We start from the raw sequence: 22,679 nt of genomic DNA on the forward strand, positions 1-22,679 counted from the left end.
TTCTTTTACGTGAATAGATGCTGAACACTGTATCTTGCTTAAAAACATTTCATTTTTTAGCCTAAACATGTACATTCAATTTCATTCTGAGGCAAAAAGTGGTTTACTTAGTGTTGTAATTTAGTAGTTTTACTTTTTCTAAAAGTGGTTATATTCTCAGCAGAAGAGGTGTTAAAGCTGTACTAAGTCCATTCTGTTGGCCATCTATAAGAAGAGGCCCACTACAGTGGATCATGCCAATCAGATCTTCCAGAAACATCAGCAGAATTAAATATACAATAAAGGCTATTGAGCTTTTTCCAAGAAAAACAAGTTTGTTTGTTTTTAGATCATTCCCTGAAATAAGTATCTTACAGAAAACACATGAGTTGAAATCAAATTCTGATGAAACATCGAGGAGGCATATGTTAGTGAAGAGCATAGCTGCTCAGCAGTTCATGCAGATGGCTGCTAGAGATCCCTGGTCTGCCACAACCCAGAAGAGCCCATCTGGAGGAGTTACGGACCCAGAAACCACAGGATTTTCCTTCAGTCACAGAACAGGGACATTCTCGGGAGACAGATGTCCCCTACGTCTAGAAGCCACGCTGGCCAGGGCCCTGAAAGAGCCAAGCTGCAAGGGACACGTCATGCTGTGCAACTGAATGGCTCTTCGTTTTATTGTTGAGTATGTAATGGAAGTTGCAAAGATCATTTCAGGTTTATTCAGCACCTGCCGGAGCAGGTGTCTTATGAAGTTACATGTGTACTCTACCTGAAGCAAAATAATGGAGATCTTCAGATCCATAAACACTTGAATTTTGGTAGTCTGTTCTGAACCAGAGCAAGATCAAAACAAAACAGCTCTCTGATCTTGAAAACAATCACAGAACAGAAACATCGTTGCCCGGCCAGCCCTACACTATGACACATTTTCTCTCATGCTATTTGCAAAGGCATCTGCAATCTCAGCCCTTGCTGTCTCTAATATTCAGTATTTTGTTCACTTCAAACTAAGTACAGGATGATGAAAACTCATGAAACATGATGGTGCCAAAAGAAAATCTGCACCACCATTAATTGGTACAGGAGTACATCGGATCTGTCATGAACAGTGACATGCCAGGCATAACAAGCATCTCTGAAGTCAAACTCCCAGTTTCACTCTGCCACAGAATAAAGGATGCTGATGACAGATGGGCAGAGTTAAGCAAGCCGTTCGGCCAAAATCCTAGATAGATGACTGTAGCTGCATTTCACTGCCAAGACCAGAACCTTAGTTTGTATCAGAAACCACTAACTTTCTGGCTTCAGTCAGGGAAAAGAAAAAAAAAGTCTATAAAAATTTAATGTTATAAATAATAAGAATAAAAATGAAACAATCATCCACTCTCTTGGCTCCTATTCCTAGTTTTCTCCTCTGGCTCCAGGACTATTCCCTCTGCCTACATAGTCCCAGATCCACGTAATTGCAGAACTACCATTCCACATCACTTAATGCTGCTATCCACCCAAGTCAAAACTCCTCTTCTCCCTTCCATCTGACTATTTTTTATTCTCTCCACCAGAACTAGCATGTACTTTTATTTTGCCATGTTGACTGGGCACCAGCTTGGAGTCACTGGACAGAAAGGTTCAGCCATGCCTTCTGTCTCTGAAGTCTAGCAGCACTTCTACTAGAAGGTGATCATTTCTCATTTACTCCATTGTGACAGCACATCACTTGCCAAAATTATACTGAAGCTTCAAAACATGCTCAGGGTGCATGCAGTCAGGAGGGACCCTGTCAGACAGATGCATCATATACAACATGGTATTTTACCACTTTGCTCCTGCTCTCCCAAGTTCTGCTGCAACAGCTTGTTGCAGGTTCACACATGTTAACCTGAAGTTGCATCATTTCTCATTAAGAGTTCCCAGCGATTTCAGTAGGAGCTGCAAGTATCTAAGAATCAAGAAGATCCTTTATTTATTGAGGTTAACCATGCATCAATTCCTCTGCTGCCTCACATCCCTCCCTCAAAGTCAGCAGGGCTGAAAAGAGTGTAAGTCAGGGTAATTTCAGCCAAAGCCTCTCCAAGTATTTGCAACTTTCACTTTTTTCCTACCTATGAATTGTAACAGCAAGTTACAGAGTGCTGCCAATTACATAAACTTGCATTTTAAGCTTAAACCTATTCTCAATAAGATGACAACCATTTACTTACGTATGAGAAAGAATGAGATCATTACAAGTACAGTACAGTCCAACAAAATGGCAAGAAGGTTTTCAAATGTTTTCTGATATTGGCAACTTGTGTAGACTCACTTTGCTAGTCATTAACATCTGGTCAAAATTAAAACAATCAATAATACATTTCTACTAAGAGAAACCTAACGTAGCTCAATACCATATTGTTGTGTGCATTAAATCAATAGACCTCCTCAATTTTAATGTAGTTGTTGCAATACTTGAAAGAGAATTTTGAAAGGAGTGTTTTTTAAACCACAGAATCTTACTTCCTTCATTGTGAATACAATAGGCTTTTAATGAGTGTTTCTCCGTAGAGGTAAGATTCTTTATAAAAGGAAAATATGTAAGACTCAGAAAGGCTTGGCAATTATTTAAAAACAAAACAAAACACCCAAACAATTATGATGTTGTTCATACATGGGTAAGATGAGGAAAAATCTGGGGGCTGCTTGCCCCCAGACATAAAACATGCCAAACAAGCCAAGGACAGACCCGTGAAAAAAAAAAAAACCCAGATGTTTTAGGGAATCATTTCAGCCCCTCTGTGCTCAGAAGCAGTTTGTAGGATCAGTTATTTACTTTTCAGTAATACGTATTCCTGCCTGTAAGCCCAGATGCAGGGACCTTTATGCTACCTCTTCACGAAATGTTGCAAGAGCCCTACAAAGCAGCTAACACCACCTTCATCAGAGAGCCAAGGAGGACAACTAGGCTAAGTAGGATGTGGAAAGGGTGCCCTGATGCACAGATAGCAGAGTTGGGAGTCTCTGGCTAGAGCAGCCAGTATCCTCAAAGAGTGTTTAGAGAGCTCAGCTAGAGCCCTATGCAAGTGCTCGCGCTGTTCCTTTTAAACCTCCAAGAAAAGCTCTATTACTTCATACTTGTAAAAGGAATATAAATTTTACTGATATTTCTAGCAGTGCTAAGAGGTGGGACATGTGTCTGAGCCACCAGGAGGTGGCCAGAAGTGCAATTACACCATTTGAGAAAAGAAAGTAATCTGAAAAAAATCACGTTTTGCATGTCAAAACCTTCATATTTATCCAAAACAAGAACAGACTGTTCAGCAGAAAAAGGTCAAATGAAACTTTGAAGATGACCGGTTTATATTTTGACTTTTAAAAGCAGTATTATAAGAAGTGAAAAAGAGAGGTTTAGTCTGAATCAGGATGTTGAAGGAAGAGGGATAAAGATACACATGACTAGAAGTAACAAAATGGCTTATTGTGCTCATCTAGCAATGTCAGACAGTAATAAGACAGGAAAAGGAAGAAATACTAACTCACCTTCTCCACATTTATGGGTTCAGAATATTTTTGGTTGATAATCATCACTAGGCTCATTGTGGGGGATGTTTGATTTTCATCACTGGTTTCAAATTTGCTTTTTATTACAAAAAAAAAAAAAGAAAAGAAAAAGAAAAACCACCACATGGCTCCTAATGAAGGAATGCAAATACCGCACACTAGTCCCGGCCATTAAAACCTTTAAATCAGAAAGAAACTGAGCCAGGAAAAAACAGTAAAAAGCCCTTAAAATTACAGAAGTGCCTCAGACTCACCCCTAATAACTAATCCAAGAGAGACTGTTAGCAGTTCAGTTACTTACACACAACCATGAGCCTTTCTATAACAATCCATGTGTGTAGAGGTAGGAGAAAGGGGAAGAAGTAACTTTTTAGGAAAAAAAAACCCCAACTTTTTTGTCCTATTAGGCACTACTGGCTCTGCATCTATCTGGACATACAAAGATGCTTTTTTCCACGGACGTAGACTTCCCATAAATTGCTTGTGGGGTCTCTAGAGGAATACCAAAGCATTCACTCTACACTTAAGTACCTAATTTTCAGAGGAGCTAGAAAAATGAATCATGATACTATTAAGATGATCCACCATCATTTTGTGGAAAACAACACAGGAGTGAAACCAAAAAGGCACCACCAAACTAGTGATCCTCCTTACCCTTTAGCTGTGGATTCTCAGCATAAAACATGTTCTTTTGCAGAAAAGCGCTGTCAACTTATCCTTCCCACACTGCATTTGGACTGCGTCTTCACTGCCTCCATTTGACATAGGCCTGATGTGCAACTGAGTCAGACTTTCCTTCATGTCAATACGTGCATATGGTACTTTTGATCACCGAGACCTATTTTTGCAATCTAAAAGCTGGCTGCAGATTGCAACAATCAAAAAGACATACTGGTTTTGATCTAATTTTCTTACATATAATTTGTTGAAAGGTTAAGTGCTCATTTTCTCTAGAAAAATAAAACAAACCTGATGTAGAGTTTAAACACGGCTAAATACCTGCCATACAAAACCTTCAAACAGAGGGTATTAGAGGCCAAATGCAATGCAAATAGCTTCTGCTAGGCTATGCAAAAGCAGACATGGGGCAAGTGCTCATAAAGAAAAAACGCTTCTGCAGTATGCCCAAAGGCCATTTCTTCCTTAACAAGGGCTGTTGATTCTTTAAGACCTGGAGACCTATACTAAGGCCTGTATAGTTCTCAGCTCCTCTGAGGAAGCACTTACATATTAATCCCAAAATGCTGAGAGGAATACAAGAATAGGACAATCTTTTATAGTGGAAGGAAAGACTCAGGGAGGAACAGGCAGGAGGACACCACAATATTTAGTATTTGCCTTTGCAGATTCAAGTTGCTGGCATGGCAACAAGTCCTTCCTGGCTTGGGAAGGAGACTAGGTGCTTCACACATGATCCTCTGAATTTCTGTACTGGCTATAATCATACTCCAGTGCAATAAAATGAAATGCAAAAGACATATGTTCCACAGGAGATTGCAACATGCTCTGGCCCATGTCCTAGGGACTACCAAATAAAGCCACCTACCACTGAGCCTCCTAGCTTATGCTAACATCTTGCAAGATTAAACACAGAAGGAAAGCAAGGAAAGACCTTGCAGTGGATAAAAGACAATCCTGAACTGCATTGGCAGCAAAAGGACTTCTGAAAGGTGCTGGATTCTTTCTGGACAGTGCTGGAGAAAGGAGGGCTGCTCTGTCCTTCAACTGGGATGCCAACACAACAGCATTGGAGCAACCTCCAATCACTCTGCTCTCATACAATAAGACTATATTTATTTTCTTTTCCTCAGGAAAGCGTATAATGTAAGACACATGAGCCACATTGATGTGGTTTCTGGACAAGTGTAATAACCCATCCTTTGTTCTCATGCCTCAGTACATCAAAGCTGTGTAAGTCATTAACTAATTTTGCCTATAGACATTAGGCTGTCATTAGGAAGAGACAGGCACATTTGTGAAGATAGTATGCTATGTAGGCAAGAGTTCTTCACCATTACTAGTTAAAAATCTAACAGGTTTCCTGTTAGTACTGAATAATGCTAACAATGACCACACAGAAAACATTTGCAATGGTGACAGAAATATGGGCCTCCCAACAGAGCAAAAAAAAATATGACCTGTTTAAAACTACTAAGTCAGGAAATTTGATATTGGAAAGGAACAAGCCCAGCAAAATAAATCAGGTGATAGTTACTAAGTACCTGTGTCAGGATAAAGGGCAAACGAAACTCAAGGCATTATATCCAATGAACTGTACAGACAGAATGAACTGCATTGCAGGTCAGCCAGAAATGTTTGTGTAAGGTAACTGGACTATAACCTTCACTATGATGAACCATACTCCAAGCATATTCAATTTCTGAATCCCAAGCACAATGCTACCCTGATAGTATATTTTCATCTGGTTATAAATTTGAATGTGCTGTTCCTATACACACTTTCCATTTGATACTTTGATAGGTCTATTAAAAATAAAAGAAAGAGATACTGGCATTGAATTTGCATTTTTGAAAGCTTATGTAAATGAACATTCATAAAGAGGGCATGAAAGCAATACATCAATTAATAAGGAAAACTTGCACTGACAGAGTAGCCACGTTTCAAGAACTTGTGGTTAACTGATGCCATGTCAAAGCACATTTAACCTCACAGTTCCTCTCCTGCAAGTTCTCCCCCACTACAACCTTTGCATCTCACTTTTCTAAATGTTTAGGTACATCTGAAACTTCACAGATATGGGGGACTGGATATTTGGGGTAGTTCAAGCTTTTTTCTTGAGACAGTCTTCCTTATTTATTTTAAGACTAAAGCATGCAGAAAGAATCATCCCTGGGATGCAGTAACTGAACCCTGCGAAGCGCTGGAGTTCACTAACTGCCCAGCTAGGCTTTTACAAGAAAAGCATGCGTGGAGCATACCATAAGTCAGACATAACTGGTTTTGGTTTCTAATAAAGACAGCATGCTTACATTACAAATGCTTATTTAAGAATACACAGGAATTTTGAGAAAATGGGAGAAGAAAAGTCGGTACTGACCAAACCTCAGTTTGAACTGTTCTGGATGGATAACTAAAATTTTCTCTGCAATTTTACTCAGTTATGTTACCCTTCATACACTTTTCTAAATTGCTCGTTAGCTTTATCCTTCACCTCCAAAAAGCTGTCCATATTCCACAACAAGATTGACAGCAATGTGGTTGTTAGTGACTTGTTTTATTTGCCATTCCATTTTCTTACAGAATTAGATGAAACCAAAAGAAAATGTTTTCAGTGAAATTGAATTAGTTGCACAACCCAAAAATCCTAAAGTATTTATTCACGTATACAGTAGTTCATCAGCTCCAAAACTCTCAGATTTATTATGTGCTTGTCAGAGTAAATGATAATGCCAAGTGGCTGGCAGGATAATGAACAACTGCCATGATAAATGGATCGTCACACAAAGCTATCTGAAATACAAAGATGATGACGAGAGCAACACTTAGAGCTACACCTACAGTTTCTCTTTTTCTTTTTCCCCATGTGTTGTGCAATTTTCTTCTGTCTCAAATTTACTTGGCTGGAACAGAGGTGGAACATGAAACAGCGTGGCTAAATTCTCTAGAGATGTGAAGTACAACTCCGCTGCAATCAATGTATAATTGTACAGTCATGCCACAGATGAATTTGCCCTCCATGCAAAGAATTTAGCAAATGTTGTTAAAACACTCATTTATTTCACAGTTATTAAAATTTGCCCTCTGATGAACATCTATCTGTTATCTACTCTGTTTGCACATTTCTCCTTCCTGTTGCTTCACACACACCACATAAAACTAAAGGAAGACTATTACAAGTGAAGATTGTTGCTTTACGATGCTAAGGTCAAAAATATTTCCAAATTCAGTTCCCAAATACATTCATATAGCACCACCTTGAAGTTGATGAAAGCAGATTTTAACTACAAAGCAGAGAAATCAGGGAAGAGAGAATTTAGTCGAACTTTAACTGTGCAAAGATCTGGAAGTGATATACTGCAGACCCCAACTTGGAAAATATCACTTACATAAACAGTCCTTTGCGGGGGGGGTAGGGGGGAGGGTGTAGAAAAAAAGTCACACTTGTACCTGCAGGTACATTTCAGGTTGGGGCAGGGGTGGAAGAAGAAGAAATAGATGGATAAGTGAAAGACTAGCCCTAAAAATCACCACTGGAATGGGCTGTTTCCCCCTCCTCAGTTAGCCTTTATGTTATATACAGGATTTCTAGTATTCACATGTGAAGTAAGTGATGTAAGACACATCTACCATCTAACAGATCAGTATTGCCTCCCCTAACTCCTGTCAGCTTTTCTGAGCTCCAAACCAGTATGAGATTACAGTGAGAGAAAACAGATTCAGGTCAGCAACCCTGAACACAAAAGCTATACTTGCAGTATGGGTAATAGTGAGAAAAGCAATTGCCCATGAATTCTTGGTGAACCAAAAGCAATTAGATTTTACAAAAAAGGAAACAGTCAGAAATAAGTTTTCTTTAAAAGGATAGCACAGACACCATTTCCCTCACTTCAGTACCTTACAAGTGATGCACACCATCAGAATCTCTCAAACATCTTGAAAACAAGAGTAGCCATGAAATAAATTTGGCCTTTTCAACTTTCGTTGTACTTAGAAGAGGTTATTAGAAAGTACCTGAAGAAGCAGAAAACAATTTTGAAAAAAATGGATCTGAAGTTTAAGTCACAACTTCACACTTGGAAAGTAGCAAAGACAGGAAAAAAATGAACAGGGAAAAGAAGGAAGAATGATCAAACACTCAATAAAAATGAAAGAATTTCAAACAATCACAGGGCTAGCACCTCTAGAGACCATCTCATCCATAGCTGCCTCTTCCTCCACAGAAAGAGGTGACAAAGCAGAAATGACAGATATCTGCCTAGACAAATAAAAGTTGCACTTTCTTTAAACAGTGTAATTCAGTGCTTCATTATTATTGGGGGGAAAAAAAGGGGGACACCTAAGAACAGGCCTAAGAAATGCCACATGAGACTCAGCTTTGAAACAGCCAAGCCTGGAATTTGACCAACTTTCATAGGTTTTTATGTGCCCAACAAAACGTACCTTAAACAGGGCCCATTTTCAGAAAACAACAAGGCTCATGGTACAGAAAACAGAAAAGGATTTCTAGTATTCCAAATCATTACTCACCTCAAAATTTAAGAGAGCATGGGAAGTCATTTTAGGAAGTGACTGTAACCAATGATGCTGGAAAATGGCAGCAGGGAATGTCAGAACTGAGTAGAGTTGAAAACCTGCTCCACAGTTCAAGACTGCAATTGTCGGGGTTTGTACTGTACAGCTACAGTCATTTTAGAGATGCTAGAAAGCCTTTCTGAGCAGGAGAAATTTAAGCAAGAGTAGTTAAACTTGCTTCACCCAGTTAAATGTTGACATTTGGATAAAATAAAGTCCTCATATTTTTTCTTCTACAATTAACTTCTAGACTGATCATTACCCAACATTAAGCTTATACCACAACTTTCAGAGATTAATAAAGAATGTTATAGGTTACATGCCTACGTTACCATTGAAATACCACCAAAACTGCTGGGAGTAAGATAGCAACTTACCAATGATACAACAGCATTAGAAAAGAATTTTTTTCAAACAGCTGCTAGGGCAAATCTTTGTCTTACAGATGCACCACAGGGTCTGTATAAGTATACAAAATAGTGCAGACTTGCTTTATAGTGTCTTCTCCTGAAGACACACTGGCATGCAAGTAATCTAGTGACACAGAAGAAACAGACTTGCCTTCGTGGAGGAAGAAGTCATAGCAGCAAACAGTTTTTCAGGTGTAAAAGGCAGGTCATACTAAATGGCACCAATACAGCCAAGTTTGAAACCAGGCATATAATCTGTATCAAACTTAGAATTTCCACATCATTGAGACCTAGCTCTTGTTCCAGTCTGACTTGGAAAATACTTCAGATTGCTTGTGGAGGTTGTAGCTTCTGGGTTTAGTTTTTCAGACTCAAACTCATTTTAAAATTTGAAATTTTCCATTCTATAAAAACTGGAAAAATATCAACTAAAGAAAATATAATTTCAATAGCCACATATTATTCCATAGCATGTCAGTCATGGTAGTCTATTACTGACATATCACTGAGTAAAATAACAAAGAAAGTGAAACTTTAAGGTGCGTTTAGCAAATGGTTAGCCTTCTCCCATGTTTAGCCTTCTCTCCCTCCTCACATTTCAGGCAGGGATAATGCTTACTTCATAAGACTGCTACAGAAATACAACAAAATCCAATAAGTATTATTTCCTTTCTAGCCTGTTTAGCCACATGTTAATGACACAACCAATGCTTAGCCTAGACTGCTTAGCATTACAGAAGTCGCTCATAATACAAAACACACATGCACACACATGGCTGTTCAATATGTTCGGCGATCAGATACTTCAAGACTTTTATCTGTGAATAGCCTCATATTTTTGGGTGGAAACACAGAATAAAATACTGCATTCCTGACATATCTGAGCAAAAGCCAAATAGACAAAAAACAAACCTCATACTGCAACCTCCCTGGGGAAATCTTTGTTCATTTTAATACTTGTTCAGTCAGCTGTCTCCGTGAATGACAAGGTTTTATCTCTAATGTGAATGGCTTCGAAGGCTACTTGCATTATCCATTCTTCAGCAGCTGCTGCTGAAACCACAGGGTTGCAAACTTGTAATTAAATCCAGCTGCCACTACTGTGAGTTCAGTTATATCGAAGTGAACAGTAATGCCTCGTGGTTGCTGGCAAGATTCTGTCTCCATTTCTAGACAATGTAATTAACTCTTTTGCCCCTTTTAGATGAAATAAACATCAGCACTGAAGAATGCTGTTAAATGACTGTAAAATAGTATTTATATAGAAGAATTCTGTTGCAGTCATTACACCTGAGAAAACAAATTTCTAAGTGGATGATGGCTAACAACAAATAGCTGTTTCCTTAAAAGCACTGAGAGTACACCCAAAGAGACACAAGGCACAGGATGGAAGGAATTTCCTGTAAAGGAGGCATGACAGGATACACTAACAGATCTACACTTAAGCATCTAGAATAAAGCAAATATCAAGATCCAGCTTGAGAGAATTGCAGGCGAGGGTTGAAAAGGAACCAGTAAAGGAACCACAGGCCTTCCTTTGATGCCAAGATCATTTCTTAAAGGCCATTGTCCATGTCTTAAACCAGACTTAGAGATAGAGTCCTGACTGGATAGCTGCATAGGCACACTTCTAGAGGCACATTTTTTTTCTTTTACAGTCAAAAACTGTTCATATCCGTGTGTCAAAGTGTTTAGGTCAGCAAAAACAGCTACCTGAATTTGACTCTCGGTCATAATCCTTGAAGAGCTGCTCAAGAAGGCTCCATTTCCTCACTTTTATATGAAACATTGCAATGACAATGCCTCAAAAACATTTCATGGGATTAAAAGCAATCAGCAATGACATGCTAGACTAATGCCACTGAAGTAGAAAGCAATAGTCAACTGAGCTTTGTTTGTGAAGAGTTCTCTTATTATTTGTACGTCTTTGGAAACACACAACAGTCCAACTACTTCTGAGGATGGGTGAGAAAGCACAAGAGAAGACAGAAGCACCTGACCTCTGACTCCAAGCACAAGAAGGTTAAAGAAAGGGGAGAGCTATCTCTTGAGAGGAGAATGACATGCATAGCAACCATCTCAAAAATTCACTCTGCAAGCCTCCCAAAATACATCAATAAAGATTAAAAAAAAAATTTGCTGGATATTCTGCCAAATCAGTTAAAATGCTAGGTTATCTAGATGCTTTTTTAACATAGGGTTTGCATACAGAGCTGCATAAAAACTGCATGAACTGGGTGTTGGCAAAGGTCTAGCCACAGTACCATGGGCTAAACTCACCTGTATTACCCAACATAATTGATCGTGATCTAGCTCAGATACCTCTGCACTGCACTGAAGCAGGCAGGCTGGATACCCAAATAAGTTTGCCCAGTCACAGAGACCAGCAGGAGTCATGAAATAGAATCCAGATGTTTTTAGAGACTCAAGGTCTGTTCACTCACCTTTTGATGGGGGCAGGGGAAACGTACCTGCAAGCACCTCTGCACAACGTTCCCCTTTGCTATGGTTTGCTACCACATTTCCTGAACCAACATCAAATAAATGCTAGCAGCTAGAAAGCAAGTTTTCTTCCATTATTTTTCACTTTTGCTTTTTGCAGCAAGTACAAAGTAAACAGCCTTTTGTACCAAAGACAATAAGGGTAAATTTGCTCTCAAGTGGTATTCTTAGGTTCATTTACTTTTGACGTATTTGTTTGCTGTTTCACTACTGCCGTCTGTCTACCTGTCGCTTTGTACTAATGGCTGCAAAGCCCAGGCACTCAAGAGCATTTCAGCAAGATGGGCTGATTATTATATCCTGTCATATCTAGGTGAGACCCAGTCATGATTTTTCAATCAGTGTTTTACCATTCCCATTTTAAAATGGCAAAGCTTTTATTACTCCTAGCTTTTTAGTGGCTACTTTAAAAGGCTTTTTATCTGTAGAGGTTCATAACTTACCGACAATGAAAGGTGTTCCTAATAGACAACACTGGCAAAGACTAGACGTGTATGAAGAAGGAAGTGAATGCTGGGGAAGGGTAAAGAAAAGAGAATGGAAAGGTTGGAAGAAGCCATGCTTCCAGGTTTTTTTTTAATCCTTCATAGGATCTTGCTTGCAACTGGAATTAATCACTGAATCAACTGTTATCCATCATTAGAACAAATAATGTCATTTTATCTTAACCATAACTTTTTTCTTGAGAGATTATAGATAGCTTGGACCTTCTGCAGTGTTTTGTGCACTACATTTGTCTTTTGCAAGTCTCCGCGCAGAACATTCAACTCATCTTTCTCATGGGTTTCTAACTGGCTCCAGCTCTGTGACACTTTATATTTAGGTCCAAAGTTACATTTGTATTACATTTGTGACTATATATGTCTATAATGTATTATTCAAATCACAATCTGTTTTAAGTGTCAGGATAGCTATCAGTTGCCATCAAAGTGCAGAATACAGGAGACGGATTAGAAAAAGGTATATTACCATGAGACCAAACCCAGAAGGCATTATTCAATGACAGCAGATGACTGCTTTGAAGGACCTACATGTAGGGCTTGACATTGCATATTAGAAACAGATTTTTTAAAAAAATACTTCATAGGTGGGGGTTTTTTCCTTTTAAAACATTTAAAAATCTAATGTGAAATTTACATGCTACATTAAGGCTTATTAAAAAAAAAAAACCAAGAAAGAATCCATCAGTGCATATTTGTTTCTCGGATTTTCAAGGCAATTAGATCACTGAAGTGCTGAAGGTCTCCAACTATCCACTGAGACCAGAATCTGCTAAAAGGTTACATCAGAAGACTTTATCATGGCTAAAATTTCATTAAAGTTGATACACTAATTATGGACTGAAAGAGCAAGACACCAGTGTTTTTCCCTTTTTCCTACAAGTAAGACAGGATGAGATCGATTGGTTTTAAGTAGTGCAAGACATCACAGAAAAAACCAATCAATTCAGTTCACTAACTATAAATAACTGCTCTGATTAATATACTCATTTTGAATGCCAAAGGTCTGTTGGCACATTTTCTCTTGCCAATACTTTTGATTAACCACATAAAATTGCCTAAAGCATTTGGTTTATATAAAATCCTTTATAAACTGAATTTTTATCCAAATTTGCTCCTGACAAAGGACGAATTAGAATCATAGAATGGCTTGGGTTGGAAGGGACCTTAAAGATCACCTAGTCCCAACCCCCCTGCCATGGGCAGGGACACCTTCCACTAGATCAGGTTGCTCAAAGCCCCATCCAACCTGGCCTGGAACACTTCCAGGGATGCGGCATACTGGGCAACCTCTCTGGGCAACCTGTTCCAGTGTCTCACCACCCTCACAGGGAAGAACTTCTTCCTTCCATCTAATCTAAATCTACCCCCTTTCAGTTTAGAGCCATTACTCCTTGTCCTATCCCTACCTGCCCTTGTAAAAAGTCTCTCTCCAGCTTTCTTGTAGACTCCCTTTAGGTACTGGAAGGCTGCTGTAAGATCTCCCCAGAGCCTCCTCTCCTCTGGGCTGAACCCCAACTCACAGCCTGTCCTCATAGGAGAGGTGCTCCAGCCCTCTGATCATCTTCATGGCCCTCCTCTGGACTCGCTCCAACAGGTCCATGTCCTTCTGATGTTGGGGCCTCAGAGCTGAACACAGTACTGCAGGTGGGGTCTCATGAGAGCAGAGTAGAAGGAGAGAATAGAATCCCCTCCCTCAACCTGCTGGTCATGCTTCTTTTGATGCAGCTCAGGACACATACAGTAAAAAAAGCAGTAAAAAACTCATGCAGTAAAAAAAAGCCAAACAAAAATCATTCACCATTTCCAAGCACAAGAAACAGAAAAGCATACCAAAGGACTTGCTTAAATAAGTTCTACATAACTAGCGATGCTTCCCAGTTACTACAAATGACCAAGTTAAGTGTCAAGCTCTTACAACAGTCCAAGGGAAGAGCTGGCTTTGTGCCTATACTTCTCTATTGTTCCCGTGAACTCTCAAGCTACTTTGAGTTGAATATCCCCATCCCACTATATCAGTTGGTTCCTGCCCTAATATTCCTCCAAACGATGCAAGGATTGTCCATCCTTTGAAAAATTACACAAGCCCTGTTTTTGAATGGATATGAGGGCTGAAATAGTTTTTGAAATGCAAGGACAGAATACTTTCATCATTCATACCTTCCTTTCTGCTTTTTGACTTGAACAGCATTATCTTAGTTGCCTCCGCGCTTATAGACTCTCTGGACTTCTGTGCCATCAAGGAATCTTTAAGTGCTGTCAAGCTTTTATATTGCTTCTGGAAGGGCCAAAACTGAATTTGTAGTTCTTGTGAGGCTTCACAGCCCCCACCTGAGGCAGAAACAGGCAGTGCCATGACAGCAGCTTCCAAGGTCACCAAGAAGCAGATTGCACAAGAAGCTTCAGAATGAACAAAGCGGTGACAGCAGGACACCAATTTAGCCTGACAACTCCAAGCTGACAGAGGCTGATGATACACTGGGGATTACATTGAGAAATACAAAGGCTGCATTTGGTACAAACTCACAGGATACCAGTGTGCTACAGACAGTATCAAGGAAGGTGAAGAGATGGAGACTAGGAGGACCACCACAGTAATAACACCAGTATTTTCATATGAAATATGATACTGATTTTTAGTTAGTGAGAGGGGAAATTTGAACAGGTCATCCTTATTTTAGACTGAGCAGATTTCTAGATCTCCTTTTGGTTTGGCCTTCTTGCCTACAGGACCGCTCTACACAAATCAAGTGTACAAATTGCTATGCCATACAAAGACACATCTAGCATTTTTAGCAAGAGCAGAACTGTCTAGCCAGCTGAAGTAGGACTTTAAATCCAAAGCCACCTAAAATAAGTTAAATAAGGGGGGTTTTTCAAATGCATGTTGGGCAGTACAACACTCTTAACACCGAATAAAAATCACCTGAAACACCCTTTGAAACAGTTTTAAAGGAACTGTGAAATCTTCAGTGTTGGAAAGAATTACAGCAGTGATAAATACTTACTGGATTCTCAGGTCACTTCATCGAAATCAAGGGCTTCTGCATTTGTAACATGACCAATTTATATTAAGGTTGTTTAAAACCTAGACTGCCTGCTATTCCATTGAATTAAAACAGTTTGCTTTAGAACTGGCTGAGATGTCAGCAGTGACTACTTCCTTAACAAAACATTAAGCATTAGTTGCTGGCCACAACCTGCCATGTAAGAAGTAAAGACATTAAAGCACCATCATATGAAAGTGCCTCAAGCTGCTCGTCTCTCCTGTGTGGTTCACACATGACAAACACAAAGGAAGTGCCACGGTCTGCTCTTAACTTCTGATGAGATGAAGCATGTCAACACACGTCATTAACTGCATTTGTTGTTTAAAACACACTCACGTTTTCAAATTTTGCTACTTGGAAGGGTTTTGGATACTCTAGTACAACAGCACTGTTATTACTTTGACAAGTGCTAAAAAAGACACTCATTACCACAGCCCCTAATTCAGGCACAAGCAGTTGCACAACTTTGAAGTGCTTCAGCACATACCAAGCCAACAGGATGCTCAAGCTGTCAAGAGCTCACATGACACTGGTGCTCCTCTACTGCCGTATAAAGCACCAAAAGCATCTACACCTTCATGTTTGCCGCCAGCCAGTGCTTCTTAATCATGAGAACAGAAGGTATGGTAGCCAAAGAAAAAGGTACAGGACTGATGGATCATTTTTCCTGGGAGTTGAAAAGGAGCAGAGGAAGACCAGAAGAGCACGTCCCACTAGGAGTAGAGGATAATCACAAGGTTTTTTTTCTACTAGAAAATAGGTACCTTTCTATCCTGAGCAGCCTAATCAGTTATCTCTGCTTCCCTTGCCGTGACTGGCTCACTACCATTTCACTAGTGAGACTGAGTCATTTGGAGCAGGAGAATGACTCTGCTAGGACAGAAAAAAAACCCTGATAATCTTAAAGAGATTACGTGCACTAAACTAGAGCAATCTGAACATAAATTATCTTTGCACTATCCTCTTCCACTCTCCCTATGGGCTAATAGAGAATTTTCATGTTAAAAAATTTGTCTTCAGTAAAACTGCACGGGACTAGTAGCCAAAATAGGAAAATAAAATGCCAAAACCCCTGGCAACAGCAAGGGCCTTGCTATCAGCAGCACTGAGTAAGAATGTTAAAAACTAATCTACCCTCACAAATACTGAAACATTATCTAGTTCCACTGAGAAACAAAGATCCTGAAAACTAAAGACATCTCTACATCTCTATGGGTAACAGATCCACAGGAGTTTTAAGCTTGCCATTTGCTATTTCAAGGGACCTACAAAGAATGAAAATTTGTAGCACCATTTCATGGATATATACTGCCCTGTAAGGTTTGTCTAGGTCTTCAGTCTCAAAGAAGAAAATATGCATCCCTACAACAGACCAGAATGGCAGACAGGACATTAATCAGAAGTTTTATCAAATAACTCTTTGCAGGAGGAAATATTCCCTAGAGGAAAATGGAAGAAAATTCTTTTTCACAGTGAATGAAAGAGCATTTTTAGTTGCAAGAAGATACATCAGAATTCATGCAATTTTAATCAGTGGTTTCAAAAAAACTAAAAAAAACCCAAACAAACCACCTTTAAGTAGTTCTGTAGTGTAAACTCTAATCTACCTGGACTAGGAGGTGCTGACATTTTTGTTTACTAGAATCTTTATATAGTTCAATATCTTAATAGTGTGTGACCAGAGTTAAGGAAGAGATTGACAGCTAGTCAATGAACTGATGAATATCTATCTCATAAGCATTTCATTTTAGCTACCCATGCAGTGTGCATTTTGCCTTTATATACACATTCCAATGCTATTATCTTACACTTAATTACTTAGGTCTCAAAGCACTTTACAAAGGAACTAGCTATCATTATCAACATTTTGTATATAATGAAATTGAGGCATAGTGGTTTAATTTGCTAAGTTATTGAACTAATATCCAAGGTCAGTGGCAAGTAAAAAACAAAGCTCTTATCTCAAATATCACGTGAGCACTGTTTTCAGCAGACCACACTGCCTCTCAAGATGTGGTAAATGCTTCCAAAGCACACAATCTTTAGTAATCTACATCAGGTAGTATAAAAGAATTGAAAATTCCACCTGCATTACAGCAAACATTAACAGTGTAAAATTTAAATATATTGACACTTAATCTGCTAAACACTGGAATATCGTGATCAGCTTTCTTCAAATGATTAAGCTAAGATGACAAACATCATGTCATCATAAGATGACTTTCCTGACAAGTCTGCCCTGGTCATTCCTCATCTACTTTTAAATGTCTTCTGATAACACCCATTGCCTCAGAGATGTTCAATTGTAGTTACTCTTTCCTAATTACGGTAGCCTCTTGCAAAACCTTTCTAATGCTGGGATTTTGTTTCAGTCATGAACTTATAAAGCCTGGTCAGTTCTCACTCTTGCTTTTACTTAGAGTATTAAAACCAGCAATAACTTGAGGCTTGGTGACAAAAAACGTTTGAGTCAAAACTAACCCCTCATTTTGTATTGAACAATTTTATGTACATGAGGAGTAAATAAAGTTATCCTTGTTTGTAGAATTTGGAATGCTTTCACTAGCTGCATGTCCAAGCAGAAGTCCCAGGGCTGAATTAAACAAGCTAAATGAAATTAATTTACTTCCATGTCCAGCTCAGGTGGCTAGCAGGCCTTGAACAAGATTACCAGGACAACTAATGAATAACAATGAAAGCAGCACTGCAGCAGATTTTATTCTTGGCTCTGGGGTTTACAGTTTTGTTACAAGTCTTCCCTCCCTTTCACTGGCTCAAGAGAAATGGGAATCTCAACTTCCAAACAAGTTTAAAAAAAAAAAACAAACCACAAAGAAATACAGCTTACAAGTTTACATCGTAATTGATATAAGTCTATTATTACAAGACAAATTGCAGCAGACAATGGAAGAGACAGCTCAATCTGTTACTGAATCCTTGTAATGGCTATATGAAGAGCTCGACCATTTCACTCATAAATCTTTCTTCTAAGTTTTTATTGCTGCTTGTGTGGGTAAAATAATAAAACTATGGAGTGAAGTATACAAGAGATGCAGTAATGCATTTCTAGTCACAATTACATAAAGCTTGTTACAGGAATCACAACCCTTTCAGCGTCTAATCAGAAATAACATTGTGTTACAGGCTGCTAAAATACGACATGATATCTTTAAAAAATCATTAGATGCTATCATGCCAATTGTGAATAATCATCTCTGCTACAGATTGCTATGATGCACTGGGCTGTCATAAGTCATTCTTGAAAACCTGCCACAAACTTTCTGCAGGACAGACCAAGACAAAGCATTTAACAACTTGATTTCCAGCAGGCTGACCTCCTTACTAACTTAATGGCAAATATAAACTCAGCAAACAGGAAAAGCCAGATCAGAAGATTCTCAAGACTTATGTTCCCATTTATTTTTTCAAGTAGCTGATTTTCATAATATTTTTATAATAATTTCTTGTCTATTGTCTGTGGATCATAGTGCCCAGCCAGGAGATCATGAGGGCCACTGCACAAGTGAAACTTTAGAATTAGCTGTCAACACTGACTGACAGAAACAGAAAGATGATAAGCAAAGAGGTTGGAGAGGGGGAGATATAAAATGGGATACAGGCAGCAATTTTGCTCAAATGAGTTCAAGTACAGTTATGAAATGCCCACGGTTCCCTCTCTGTCAGGAGATTGACAGGAGGCCACAACACCAAAAGTGACAGAAACCAAGATTACAACCAAGGATACCCAACGGGCAGATTTCTGCCAGTAGTTTGTGGTCTCATACCCAGTTAGAACCTCCCGTCCCCTGTAAAGCCCCCAAGAGGGTTATCCAAACACTCCTGCCAATGAGGCAACTGAGGGATGCAGTTTAGAGGTACAGGGAAGCATGCCTCTGTACCAAAGACAGTCCCCTTTGACAGCTTCACATAGAGTATAATCTTTTCCGCTAACATTGTGTAGCACTTGTTCCAAAAACATAAACCGTGGTTTTCCTGGCACTCCTCTGTTCCACCAAATCCTCAAAGCAAAAGATGCTGCTAGGACAGATTCTTTTTCCTTTGGGTTAAGCGTTGGAAGGAAAACAGTTTATTTTACAGTAAGGTTGCACAGGCAAGCAAGGAGAAGAGGACAGACTAGACTTAATGATCATTTAAAACCACAATATATTACCATTAAGTAATGCAGTCACATGAAATTCAAGCTACTTTAGGAGAGCAATATTCCAACATCAGCCAGAAAAACAGAGGCTATAGCTGCTAGTTTCACAATACACTTTCTTTAGTTTTGCTTGCAACAAATATGATACAAACCTCACAAGCATCTGACTGGAGACACCTGCAACAGTTAAAAGGCCTTACACTCTAAATTACCTTGCTTTTGTTAGGCAGGTGAATTGTCCATAACGTTCTTTCTGAAAGGAGGTTTTTCCCTTCAGAATTTAATTTATAAACTCACTCCTGCCAAGCTGCGATAGCAGCTACTGTATAAACCTGAAAATGATGACTACTGAAATTCCATTCAAACCTTAGGAATCAACAGAAAGCAGACAAACCACCAAGATAAAGTTCCACCCAACTGCAAAGAGCCAGAACTGCAGGATACCTCACATCATTGTTTTTACAGTGTCTGCAGTCACCAACCTGCGAAACAGAGACCACATAATCCCATTTCAGTTTGAAAATCTGACCTGTGCTATCCACAGGCTGCACCCCCATAATCCGCCTGCTGGAAATGCTTTAGTGCCATAAGTATTTCCAAGCAAGAGAAGGAGACTCAAAAGACTAGCGAAGACAGTTCAGAATTTGCCAAGACTTATATTGCATTTGGTAAAAGCTTATTATATGGGCTCCTTAGAGATCCTGATCCTGCTTACCTTGAAGCAGCAGCTCTGCTGTAAGTCAATATCAAAGCTATCTGCATTGGTGTCACTCTGGTTCATATCAAGTTACATATATAAACTTACTGGTTCTGTAGGCAGTAAAGAAATACACAATTACAGCATCTCCCTTGCAGTCTGCTTAACTGAACTAACATTGTCTGAAGGCAGATGTTGGCACACTGATCTGATGACAGCTGAAGTTTCATTGTGAAGAGCTCTGAATTTTATTTAAATGCTTGCTCATAAATGAAAAATGTTGTTATCTATGACCCGGTGTCAATGAAAACAACCCTGTTACAATGTTTGCTGACTTGTTGCATTTCCCACTTACCATGCCTACTGTAACTCCAGCTGCTTTATTACCTTCACTGAGGGAGGCTGCTACCCATACAGACACAGTTGCTTTGGTGCAGTGAGCCCACACAAGACCCAGTCTATCACACAAGCCTTGGTGGAGCCCAGAGATCAGAATAGGACAGAGGTTATGAAGCAAGCATGATACAAGCCACGTATCAAATACAGAGCTTAGCTTTTCAGCTCTTAAAGGGATTGTTGCAGTTATGTTCATTCTCACTTATACTTCATGACAGACAAGCCAGGTGAGGATGTGAACACACTAGAATTCAAAAGTGAAAAACCTAAATATTCAAAAATCTGCCTTCCTTTGAACAAAACACAATGTGCTTCAGTTGAAAAGGAAATTATCATTTGCCTAATACAAAAGAAATCCTTTGTCCCAATCACAGCCTACTCTGAGGGAATGATTTCCCCCCCCTCTTAAGAAGCCAAATGGATGCAGTTCTATAATTTTGGAGAGCTTTACACAGTATGTGATGGTCTTATTTCACATAAATTACAAGACAACCCATTGTGGGTTTATCAGATTGTGAACCAGCATATGAGAGAAAAAGATTCCCATTGAGAGTGGGTGATAGTCTAAGTCACATAGAATTTAGTCTATAATATGCTAGAACACATTTACCGAAATGAAAGATTGGTGCATAAATTACTTTAAGAATACTAGGAAATATTTGGTAATGATCTGTAAAACCAGACTTCCTACTTTCAGATGCACCAAAAGAAGTCCCATGAAAAAATACATTTGGTTCATTTGCTACATTCTTTACCTACTGTACAACCTGTTTTGACTCAGAATTTACTCTCACAAGGGTAAAAGCAATGCTGAGAAATTTAGCAAGAACACCACAAGAACATGCAAGTTCAGAAGCAATAGAAAGATACTCCACTGGGCACCACTGCTCGTATTCATATCCATTACAGAAACCCATCTGATATCAGCCAAATTAAATTTTCATCTTGCTTTGTTAAAATTCAATACCAAAAAAGGCAAATTCTGGAAAATAAGCGAATGACCAAATAACCAGTTAGAATGCAGCAAAAGCAACTTTAAGTCAACATTAATAAAATATTCATGTTTTAACAAATATTGTTAAACATGCATTTTACCCAAACACCAGATGCATTTGAGACAATTTATGTTTAACTCACCATACTGGCAGCGAGGACCCTGAAATCCTGCAGGACATTGGCACATCTGGGATCCTGCTTCAGAACATTTTCCTCCATTGAAGCAAGTGCCAACACCGCACAGCACTAGTGCACACAAACAGAATGAAACGGGGAGGGAGGGTTGTTGGTTTTGTGCCAAGGATTCTCCAAGAATTGCCTGTTCCTGTCATAGTCCTGCTGTAACATGAACTTCCAAATAAGAAGAAATCCAGCTTTTTATTTAAGTGGAAAGGCTAGACTGCAATAGAAACTTGTTATCATGGGTGTAACTACCATGTTAATATGAAGAAATTTAACTTCAATAAAAATAAGACTAAGATAACACAGTTTAACCTGAAGATGCTTCAGAGGCAGAAAACAGTTTCTTAGGACTCGAAGCACTGCCTGAATCCAGAATGACCGAAGAGAGAGATGAGCTGCTAAAGAACAATGCAGCAATGGTTAAGAAACACTAGTGTACTAAAAGATGTTATATATGTCCAAAGGAATTACAATACTTCCCTTCTTCCAGGGCAGAACATTATTTATTTACAATAAATGAAATTCCAGATACTTGAGCCAAACTTACAAGGAGTATCAAATATAAAAGAATAATTCAACCACTTTGGTGCCTTAAAGAATTCAAAGCAAGTCTGCACTGCTCTTTCAGGAAGAAAATAATTTTATATTGCCACTGGTGTTCAAATATGTTAAATTCCTTTACACCAGAGATCAAAATACAGATTGTAAACATATCTTTGACTTCTTACAACTAAACAGGTGCACACTAAATATGTAGATTCAGGCTGAAACTAACGGGAATACCTCTCAGGCTTGTTTTTGTTTTCTAAATACAAAGAGAAAATCATAAAAGCAAGCTTTCTGAATGCAGCCCTCAAGTTGGTATGAAGATTAAAAAATACATAGGAACAGATGCTAACTTTCATACAGAAAATACAATTACTGACAAAACAGTAACAAGACTAAACACTGAGTAGATGGCTATCTTATACTCGTGTCTTGTTAACAGTGGCTAAAGTGCTTCCTTAACATTTA

General features: G+C 38.9%; 1 protein-coding gene across 4 annotated transcripts in view; it reads right to left on the reverse strand.

Annotated features, from left to right (window-relative positions):
- Window positions 1–22,679, reverse strand: part of LOC104321017 (multiple epidermal growth factor-like domains protein 6) — a 205,541-nt gene that overhangs the window by 166,901 nt on the left and 15,961 nt on the right. For all 4 annotated transcript variants that reach the window (XR_011326240.1, XR_011326241.1, XM_069792781.1 and 1 more), the window contains exon 4: window positions 21,624–21,728. Coding sequence is in view for 2 of the 4 variants with exons in the window: in XM_069792781.1 (XP_069648882.1) it covers window positions 21,624–21,728 (105 nt within the window). In the remaining 2 variants the exon portion in view is untranslated. The remainder of the gene's footprint in view (window positions 1–21,623; window positions 21,729–22,679) is intronic.

The sequence above is a fragment of the Haliaeetus albicilla genome, chromosome 9, assembly GCF_947461875.1.
Source record: "Haliaeetus albicilla chromosome 9, bHalAlb1.1, whole genome shotgun sequence".
Lineage (NCBI taxonomy): Eukaryota > Metazoa > Chordata > Aves > Accipitriformes > Accipitridae > Haliaeetus > Haliaeetus albicilla.